An 11,349-nucleotide genomic window follows, 5' to 3' on the forward strand; every position below is an offset into this window, starting at 1 on the left:
TTATGTTCACTAAATTAATATATTGAGTGTTGACTGTGCATGAGAACATATAACAACTTAATAACACTAATAAAAAAAAATTATTCATATCTAAGTCGTTATTGAAACATACCCAATTAAAGCATTTCCACCTAAATCCAAGACTTTCACACCAATTTTCCTTTGAAGCTCCCCTGCAAAATTAGCTTTAAAGTAAATGTCATTTATCAGTAAACAAGAAAATATATACATGTACTGATAAATATTTATGAAAAATATAAACTGTTAGAATGGTTTCTGGTCCAGGAAGAATTTGCTGATTGAAAATTCTAATAATTTGTCCACATACACAACAATGGAACCAAAGGTTCATCACTAAATAGTGACATTTCTGTATTTTTTTCATATTTGTTTACTACCAGAATATATTTATCATTTGTTTATACCATTAAGGTTGATTAATTTCCTTTCCATACTTATTATGTTATAATGTAATTGCAGTTAATTACATAGGTTTAACATGTTAGAAATGTTGTCAAATTGAGAGGAAAAGGTATATGGAAAAATTGTATACACATTATTTGAAATGCAAATATGTGAGCACTTTCATGTTAAAAAAAGCAATCTAAGACACAATTCATTTAAAAGTTTTCTAAAGTCACTACTGTAAAAATATAAATTTTTGCTTTGTACTTATTTTTGCAGTGAAAAGAAAAGCATGAAAAAGAGTACCAGCCAAATTGATTTTTAACACTGTTCAAAGCTTATTATTTTATGAAACCGCAAAAATTGATGTGCACAAATATGTTGACTTGACAGAATCAACAAAAATTAGCAATAATTAATACATTTACTGTATTCCAGATTATTTTTAATGTACTGACACAAATTTGGCAATCAACAACACAAAAGATGTCAGGAAAAAAACAATAGAAGAGATAAAATCATAAATTCAAAATTAATTTTATGTATTCAAAACAAACATTCTGTAAACTTTTAATTCTTTTCACCATTAGCTTATCTTGTCCATGTTACTATTAATATGATGCCATATCTTACCAGAGAGTCTTGAAAACAGTCTTTGTCTAGCTTCATTGGATGCTCTTGGTGTCCTGATTTTATCTATCCATTTATACTCAGGGTCGTCATTGACAACCAACTCTTCAACAAACCCATGTATCATCTGTAATCTGTAACCACTCGGTACCTCTGCAGCTAAAAAAAACAAGATAGGTCATAAGGTCATAAGGTATTGGAATATCAATGATGGTATTACTTCATGGTTGTAGCTAGAAGGCACTGGAATATCTATGGTGGTATTATCCATAGTTGTAGCAATAAGGCATTGGAACATCTTTGGTGGTATTGCTCCATGGTTATAGCCATAAGGCATTGGAATATCTATGGTATTACTCCATAGATATAGCAATAAGGCATTGGACCATCTATGGTTGTATCACTCCATGGTTATAGCCATAAGGCATTGGAATATCTATGGTGGTATTACTCCATAGATATAGCGGTAAGGCATTGGAACACCTATGGTGGTATCACTCCATGGTTATAGCCATAAGGCATTGGAATATCTATGGTGGTATTACTCCATAGATATAGCAATAAGGCATTGGAACATCTATGGTGGTATTACTCCATGGATATAGCCATAAGGCATTGGAATATCTATTGTGGTATTACTCCATAGTTATAGCCATAAGGCACTGGATTATCTATCGTGGTATTACTCCATGGTTATAGCCATAAGGCATTGGTATGTCTGTGGTGGTATTAGTCCATAGTTAAAGCCCTAAGGCATTGGAACATCTGTAAGGGTATTACTCCATAGTTAAAGTCATCAAGTATTGGAACTTCCAAGGTGGTATTATTCCATAGTTAAAATCATCGTTTAGTGGTTGAAATTTAAGGCTTTTTCAAATGTTACTTTACCCAGAATATCATGGGTTCCTTTACCATATGATCAGTGTTTTTGTGCAATTTTATTTAAACCATAATAGAAAAATTCCTAAGATTCTCATCCCTGCCTGACCCAATTTTTCATGTTGCCCCAAATTTTTTTAATTTCCAAAATATGTTTTGAAATATGATTTGCAACTTACACTTTCTGAAACATTCCATGTCGTGTCTGTTGTATAATAATCATTATTTAGGAACTTCTAATTTGTAAATCATTGATGCTATTTCTTTGATAAATGGTTCCAAATCTATGAAAATTGGAAAGGGTGTAGCAGTAGAACCACATACACTTTGATGAAGCTGTTTTAATATGTTTGTACTGGTAAAAATTGATCACGAAGCACACACAAATAATGATAACATCAACACTAAATTTTCAGCATGAGTGACAGTTGGAAATAAAATTAGAATTACAAATAGAATTATCCCCCCCCCCACCCCTCACCTAAATTTTTCAGAAAAGTTGGATGAGAATCTAGGAAATTTTTTATTGTGGCCTTATAGTACATTCTTCAATAGATTTTATAGGTGTTTTCATTTCAAGACATACTTCACATTTTGCCACTAAATTTTTACTTGAAAATGATGAAGGAGGAGAATAGAACATCTCTTCAGATCTTAAAAACTTTACACCTACCAAACTTTACATAACAGCTATAAATTAGTGCAAATACTTACTACTAAAGAACTGAACTCCACATGATGACTGTCTAAACTTATTAAAGTCACTGAATAATTCCACCTTAACAATTATGTTAAGTTCTCCTCTTATACCTGAATATAATAATTAATAAATTTAATATTCAAATACATGTGTACAGCCTACAAATTTACAAACCGTTCAATATTCGCAATGAAATACAACCACAATTTATGTGGCATTTTAATTGTAAATGCAGATTCTTATGCATATGTTAATTATTGCAATTTTGTCATTTTAGTAAAAAAATGATATTTTATTTTTTTGTAATTTTGAGAAAATTTCCTAAATTGTATGTAAAAAAATGAAAATCTGCAGAGTAGAGTTCTATCAATGTACATATTTCTAGCTACATAGTATCTCTCTAGCCAGTTACTAACCATGCATGGTATCGTAGATAGGAAACCATCCACTGATCATATTGGGTGTCTCTTTACACAGCAGGGGGCTCAAGTCTATATAAACTTTACCAATTGCATCATGAGCACTGTAGGTGTCATAATCTAGTACTCTGAAACAATAACAGAACATTTAAAGACACATGGATTCACATATAAATCACTAATATGTTCTGTAAGTCTTGTCAAGTGACCCAGTGACTGGGATCAACCATTTGAGAAAGAACCATTTTTAATAAAGTTCAGAATTCAATGGGCCATTTCTAATGATCTTCAGAATTTCAATGGGCCATTCTTTAACACTCCTGGTAAAAAATTCTGATTTTAATGGGACTTTTTTGACAGATATGTGATAAAAAGCACATGCCCCCTCTAATCCCTATCACCGGTCACCTTTCTAAAAATTCATAAAAATATACCTAATATATCAGGATTCGAATTGGCCAACACCAAGATTAAAAACAACAGCATGTGTCCTCTAAAACTAATAGAGACAACAGCATAAGACTCAGAAAATAAAATAGAGATAACAGCATGTGACCTCTTAAATAAATAGATACAACAGAATGTCACATCACAGCAAATAGACAACAGCATGTGACCTAACCACAACCAGAAATAGAGGCAACAACGTGTTACCTAACAACAAATAGTGACAACAACAAGTAACATATCAAGAGAGACAACAACATATGACATATCAATAGAGAGAACAACAAGTGACATAACAACAAATAGACAAAATATGACATTAAAATAAATACAGCAGCATGTGACATAACAAGAAATAGAGAAAACAACATGCATATGACTTATAATAATTACAAATCATAATGAATACAGACAGCAGCATGTGACCTCTTAAATCAGAAGACACACCAGCATGTGACTCTTAAATCAGAATAGACAACAGCATGTGACCTCTTAAATCAGAAGAGACAACAGCATGTGACCTCTAATCAAAGACAAAAGATTCCACTCAAAAGGAAAAGTAAACTTCAAAAATATGACTAAATCCATTTTACTAATTTTGTATAAAGATATGAAAAGTGGAAATAAACAGCTGGGATGAAATGTCTTTGATCCAGAGTAAGAGAAGTATATCCATAAACTTACCTTATCTCCAGTGGTTCATCCTGTAACACTTCATCTTCAACCTACAAAAATATCTTTGAAATAAATACTTACTGACAAATGTACATAGAAGTTCCTTATACATAAATAGTAATATATATCAAATGCCAGTGAAAATATTCAATGAATGAATTAAACATTTTTTGTTGTTCATATATACGATTTTGCTCTTTCACCAGTTATACATTAAATATGCTAGGCACATTATTTATTTATTAAGTAATTCATTTTCAAGGTTGTTTTCAATCCTTCCATAAAACGTATTTCAAACAATAATTAGTGACCAGCACAAGTTTTCAGCAAATAATAACATTTTATGTTGATTCTTTACAAAGAATATCAGACTTGTTAGGCATGTCAGACTTGTCAGGCTTATCAGGCATGAAGAAATGTTATAGTCTCAATTATTTACATAACACATGTAATACACATATGAGATGCCAATGGAAACTCCATCTCAAGAAAAAAACCAGTTCAGTTCAAACATGTTGAACTGTATTTGGAAATTAATGGAAAAGGACTTTATAATGCCATCAGTTAAGACATCATAGCTAAATTATTTTACCATTTGAGTAACCTGTCAAAAACACAGTTATCATTCACAAAATTATATTTATATATATATCTATATACATATTTGTAGTATTTGTTTATTGTACTTCATATGGAATTAAAATAATTGTTGAAAACTGTAAACCATCAGGGCCCTTAATTGAAAATAAAGACATTTAGTTAATAAATATCAACATATCAACTCAACTTATTTAATTTCAACATCATAACAAGCCGATGGCTCATTTGTTCTGATGTAAAATCAAATAACTTTTACATTTGATATTTTGCAAAATTCAACTTTCACTAGTCATAAAAACTTTTTTCTCTACGATTCTTTTGGTATGTTTTAGCCATTTGGCATCAGTCATGGGGGAATTCTAGCAATTGTCCTTCTATGATGTCACAAATGGTGTTTGGAGAACAATTTTAGAAATGTCACAACATCCTTTTTGACCAATCACTGAATCAGGTTTTATAGAAAATGAAACACCATCACACAACAACCAATCACAACAACCAAGTTTTCATATTATTAGTTCATATCACATCGTCCATGGTGTGAAATCGCAAATATCTAGCCCTCCAAGAAGTACATAAATCGGTTAAGTCATAGAAAAATTAATGTTTATGATCTTTTGCATGATATCATGAATTATAGTACATATATATTACCTCAAATATAAACCATTCTGAATTCCAGTGAGGATTTAATGACTTCTTATACACATCTGTCTTTAATGTTTCATTCCCAAACTTGACCTGCAATATAGGAAATCTATACCTTCTCAATAATGTTTGATTTCTATAAATCCCAAGTCAAATGGAAATGTATAGAACATCCTGAATATAGACAAAATCATTTTTTTAAGAAATCATTTTTTTTTAAAATGATTCAAGCATCACGTACTTGCAGTAGACACTTATTTAGTTATTTTATCAATGTAATTCTTTTTAGGTCCTTCAAATCACAAAGTATTTCAATCATTCTGAACATCTATTTAGAAGATTCAAATACCATTATACAAACCTCAACAAACGCATCAGTCAAATCAGTGGATCTGTCCATTACAGGCAAATCTCTGCCCGCCAGTATTCTCACTTTTAACTTTCCAGGCATTTTCTTATCTCAATTCTCCTATAATTAGCAAATGATATATACACACTAATATTTAAAAAATATAAATTAAACAGCATTAATCATGTTCTATAAAATATTTCATCAATTAAAAAGAGAAATGAGGAAATAGCAATACTCACTCTACATATCCTACAGAGCATCTCTCTTATTTATTAAATTTTGATTGGGAATAACAGTTGATTTTCATGTTATTTTTTTAGAAAGTCTACGGCAAGCCAAAGTGGACAAAATCAACATTTTGTAATATTAGAAAATGAATTTTTAATATTACAAAATCATTATTTTAATATTAGAAAAGATTTTTTAATATTAGAAATTCATTTTGTAATATTAAATATTCATTTTCTAATACTACAAATTCCTGATTTAGTAATATTATAAAATATTACACAATTTGAATATATAATATTAGAAAATGAATTTGTAATATTAAAAAATCATTTTTTAATATTAGAAAATGCTCATTTTTGTCCACTTTGGCTTGCCATAAAAGTCACTTTACTATTATTTCCTTTCTTGATAAATGTTAAAACAAATAGTGTTCCCTGTTATCATGTTTACTAATTTATTAACTTAAATATATGTTAATTACTGACTGGATAGGTGTAAGAAATATTTTAAATTCCACTGTAATCATCCATTTCTATGGCACTTTGTTTCGCATTAGCTGCACACTATATCCATAATACTGATTGTATGTCTAACTGCCCAAATTGCAATACAACATTTAAAGAATATTATTACAGTAAATTTTAAAAATTCAGTATACGTGATAGGGACAGCCGAATCACAGGGGCTTGTGTAGAGTCTGGGGTTATATTCATCTCTTCATGTAATGAATATAAATATTCATCTACACAAGACTCTAGCCCTATGGCCTCATGAACTTAATTCAAGTAAAAGAATGCAACAAGATAACACTTTCATTTGGACATTCTCAACATGAAAATCCCTAAATTGGATAATCTACTCTCACAAGCACATCTGCCTTCAAAGAATTGTGCACATCTGTGATAACAATTTCATCAAAATCCACTCAATCTTATTAATAAAATCTCTCACTTGCTCCATGCAACATATCAGTAAATGGGGAGCAATAGATATAGATCTAAATTCTAATTTTAATTAGATTGAATTCCACTGAACTGTTTAGAAGTTGTGCTTACAGGGTACACCACAGAAAAATTGACATTCAGATGGATGGACATGGTGGTCCATATACATGAAGGTGATGTGTGCATGCCCAACAAAATGGCAGGAATTTTGAACAGCTCCTGATATTTTTCGATATTTTTCACATTTCTAAATCCTAAATTGATTACAAAATTGTAGTGGTCAGTGGGTAAGATTGCATTACACAAACATCACACAGAGAAACACACCTTGAAGGCCATCATACAGAATTTTGCCCAGTAGTTGTCACCATCAGTTTTTTTTTTTTTTTTCTTTTTTCTCTGATGGGACCGTAAACAATAATGGCGTCTATGACACCAAAACTGATCTTAGTCATCTTAACACAAGGCTTCATCATCTGATACACATCTATCCATCTGAGAGATGAAGTTCACACATTTATCATCGTAAACAACCATACCTGTTCAACAGATTACGACTGTGTTGTTATTAGAGTGATTACTAATCAGAACAATGGGAGGGATATGCATGCATTTCCAAAACATCGACCTAGTATCATCTTAGCATACCTGTCCATGTTCCTTATCACAATGGCTAATGATGTAAACATCAATCCTGGACCATCAATATCTGGATCAATTTACCCATGCGGTACTTGTGACAAGCCAGTTACATGGGATGATAAAGGCATTGTATGCGATACATGCAACCAATGGTATCATGCAAATTGTCAGTCCATGAGATCTAGCCTATACTTAGAACATGTCAACGACTCTGCTGTCGCTTGGGATTGCCTTGCCTGTAACTGCCCAAACTATACATCATTTTGCTTCTCCATGGTTTTCATTACATCAAACCAGTTTAGTGTGTTATCAGACACCTCCTTTGCCAGTCCAGTTCCATCTAACCAAATTAAACCAGTGCATACGTCAACACCAACGAGAACAACGTCAACATCAAAGTGAGTAAAACAACAACCACTAAGAATAGTAAATGTAAATTTCCAGTCCATTAAAACAAAGCAACATCTGATCGACAACATGATTAGCAGTACAAACCCAGATATAATATTTGGCACAGAAACTTGGGTTAATAGCAGTATAAAAGACCCACAGATTTTTCCATCAGGCTATACCATTTTCAGAAACGATCGCAATCTATCAGGCGGTGGTGTCCTTATAGCAGTAAAAAACAACTACATTGCTACAGCTACACCGGAACTACAAACTGACTGTGAAATAGTATGGTGCAAGTTAGAGCTGGTCGGCCACAAAGCTATATATCTTTGCACTTACTACAACCCTAGAACATCCAATGAAGAGAGTATGAACCAATTTGGCAAGAGCTTGGAAAGAGCTTCCAGAATAAAAAATGCTTTCGTAGTGGTAGCTGGAGACTTTAATCTTCCTGGCTGGGACTGGAAAGGAAACACACTAAAGGCGAACACTCAGTATGCAAAAATTCATCATAATTTTACAGACATATTAGACGATCATGGTCTTACACAAATAGTAGAAGAACCAACTAGAGGTACCAACACCTTTGATCTCGTCATCACAAACCACCCCACTAGTTTCCGTAGGACAGAGATCATTCCAGGAATATCTGACCATGACATTGTTTACACTGAAATAGATATCATTCCAGCTAGACAACAACAGAAACCACGACAGATTCCACTGTATAGCAAAGCAAAATGGGAAAATGTTGTCAATGATGTCAAATCCATCCATGAAGAAATCATCAATACGAAGAGCAATGGGGAATCAGTGAACTGTATGTGGAACCTTTTTCAGTCTAAATTAGAAGACAGCATGAAAAGAAACATACCACACAAAACAGCAAAAAATAAAGATGGATGTCCATGGATAAACAGAGACTTAAAGAGATTGATCCGTAAGAGAGACCGATGCTGTAAACGAAAGAAGAAATCTGGCAACAAAGCGGATAAGGAGAAATATAAAGTTAAAACAGGAAACACAGAGACAACTTAGGCAAGCATATTGGCAGTATATAGAGGGCATAGTGACACCAGAAACAGATGACCGTGCAGGAAGTGGAAACTGTATGAAACGCTTCTGGACCTATATAAAGCATAAAAGATCAGATAACAACAATATACCACCATTGAAAGCAGATGGAACGTTACATCCAGATTCCAAAGATAAAGCTAACATCTTAAATAAACAATTCCAGAAGGCATTTTCAATCAAGTCCGAAGTATCAGTTGAATCTTTTACTGACAACTGTATTATGAAAGGTACATACGATACCATGCCAGACATCCAGATTACAGAAGTGGGTGTTACTAAACTATTGAAAAACCTGAACCCTCACAAGGCACCTGGACCGGACAATATTACACCAAGAGTCCTGAAAGAACTGGCCATTCATCTATCACCGATACTTACCATCATATACAGAGAGTCCTATAACACAGGAGAAATACCCAGTATCTTCGTTTGTCCCATCTTCAAGAAAGGCAAGAAGTTTGAGGCTATAAACTATCGTCCAGTATCTCTGACTTGTATTGCCTGCAAAATAATGGAACATATCATCACCAGCAACATCATGGCACATGCTGACAGACATGATATATTACATCCACTACAGCATGGGTTACGGAAAGGTCTGTCCTGTGACACTCAACTTGTTGAGTTTGTTGATGATATAACCAGAAACCTTGACAACGGTAAACAAACGGACTGTCTGACTATGGATTTTAGTAAAGCTTTTGACAAAGTGTGCCACAGCTTATTGACCCACAAATTACATCATTATGGGATAAGAGGTAACACCAACAGATGGATACAAAGCCTTCTTAATAATCGAAATCAGGCAGTAGTTGTAGAAGGAGAAACATCCCAATACATAAAGGTGGAATCTGGTGTTCCTCAGGGATCGGTTTTGGGCCCCAGCTTGTTCTTATACTACATCAATGACATGCCGGAAAACATCATATCAAAAACCAGATTGTTTGCAGACGACATTATTGTATATCTTACAATAACATCTGATATCGATAAGATGGTCTACAGGATGACCTAAATAAATTGGCAGAATGGGAACAAAGATGGAAAATGAGCTTCCATCCCGAGAAATGCAATGTTCTGTCAATCTCAAGAAAGAAACAGCCTATTCAGAACAGCTATTTCCTCCATGGTCATGAACTGGAGCACGTAACAACTGTGAAATATCTAGGTGTTTCTATAACATCAGATATGAAGTGGAACCAGCACATATCAAACATCTGCAAGAAAGCAAACAACACTTTGAGCTTCTTGAGATGAAATCTTAACATCAGAAATGCCAACATTAAGGAGAAAGCTTACCAGTCATTAGTTAGACCAACCATGGAATACGCATGCACAACCTGGGACCCATACTTGAAAGAGGACTGAAATCACCGGATTGAAATGGTCCAGCGTAGAGCCACCAGATATGTAGCGAACAGACACCACAACACTTCTTCTGTTACCAACATGCTAGAAGATCTAAAATGGCCAACACTAGAAGAACGTAGGAGGAGAGCTAGACTCGTACTAATGTACAAACTGGCAAATGGTCTGGTGAAAATCGACGCGACCAACAGATTGAGCAGTCCAGTAAGACTCAGTCGAAATATGGGCCTACACTCCTACCAATTACCATCATGCAACACAGTACTGAGGAAAGAGTCATTCTACCCAAGAACCATCCGGGACTGGAATGCTCTGCCCACTGACATTGCCTCTGCCAAGAGTCTTGAATCTTTCAAGGCTCATTTACTTGATTAAATTAATCAAATTGTTTTTACTTGCACAGTTAATTGTACAGCACACTTTTTTTTTTTTTTCTTTTAATTAATGGCTACAAAGTAAAATAGGGCATTGCGCACTAAAAGTGACAGTATCATCAGTAATTGATGGCAGTCGCGAACTGGTAGAAGTAGAAGTAGAAGTACATCCTATCACCAAAAATAAACTATTTATTTATATATATCCTACCACCAAAATATACATGTAGATCTTATTTACAAATAACACTTAACAGAGTCAGAGAGAAATAGGACTAGCTTATTCATCAGTTAATAAGTAAAATTAGAAGTGACAACTTTATTCCTGTTTTCAAATGTACATTTTATAACTTACAGGGTGTACATTAAATGTGTTTTTGACTGGGAGTTTGTCTACGACGGCATATCACGGAGAATTTTCGTCTGCAAGGTGCTCGGTCAGCTAGGTCACCACCATTTTGAATTATTTATAATGAGTCCAGAAGTGTTCCAAATGATATTGATTTAGGGCCATTTCAAAGCACCAAACCATTTCACCATCAACAAAAATGAATTAACATATTCT

The 11,349-nt window shown here is 33.4% G+C and overlaps 1 protein-coding gene across 12 annotated transcripts in view; it reads right to left on the bottom strand.

Annotated features, from left to right (window-relative positions):
- LOC148609277 (C2 domain-containing protein 5-like) overlaps positions 1 to 11,270 on the bottom strand; it is a 71,163-nt gene extending 59,893 nt beyond the window's left edge. For 6 of the 12 annotated variants that reach the window (XM_088542743.1, XM_088542737.1, XM_088542741.1 and 3 more), the window contains exons 1-9: positions 11,140 to 11,246; positions 9,421 to 9,543; positions 5,765 to 5,872; positions 5,410 to 5,496; positions 4,165 to 4,205; positions 3,031 to 3,161; positions 2,629 to 2,724; positions 1,039 to 1,194; positions 113 to 173 (exon numbers count right to left, since the gene is read on the bottom strand). In XM_088542743.1, the coding sequence (XP_088398869.1) occupies positions 113 to 173; positions 1,039 to 1,194; positions 2,629 to 2,724; positions 3,031 to 3,161; positions 4,165 to 4,205; positions 5,410 to 5,496; positions 5,765 to 5,854 (662 nt within the window). In that variant the 5' untranslated portion in view covers positions 5,855 to 5,872; positions 9,421 to 9,543; positions 11,140 to 11,246. Of the gene's footprint in view, positions 1 to 112; positions 174 to 1,038; positions 1,195 to 2,628; positions 2,725 to 3,030; positions 3,162 to 4,164; positions 4,206 to 5,409; positions 5,497 to 5,764; positions 5,873 to 9,420; positions 9,544 to 11,125 lie in introns of all 12 variants that reach the window. The other 6 variants (XM_088542733.1, XM_088542742.1, XM_088542738.1 and 3 more) reach the window with 6 other exon arrangements.
- Positions 11,271 to 11,349: the final 79 nt, after the last annotated feature.

Source organism: Perna viridis, chromosome 8 (genome assembly GCF_037379345.1).
Source record: "Perna viridis isolate PV_CMFRI_1.1 ecotype Kerala chromosome 8, ASM3737934v1, whole genome shotgun sequence".
NCBI lineage: Eukaryota > Metazoa > Mollusca > Bivalvia > Mytilida > Mytilidae > Perna > Perna viridis.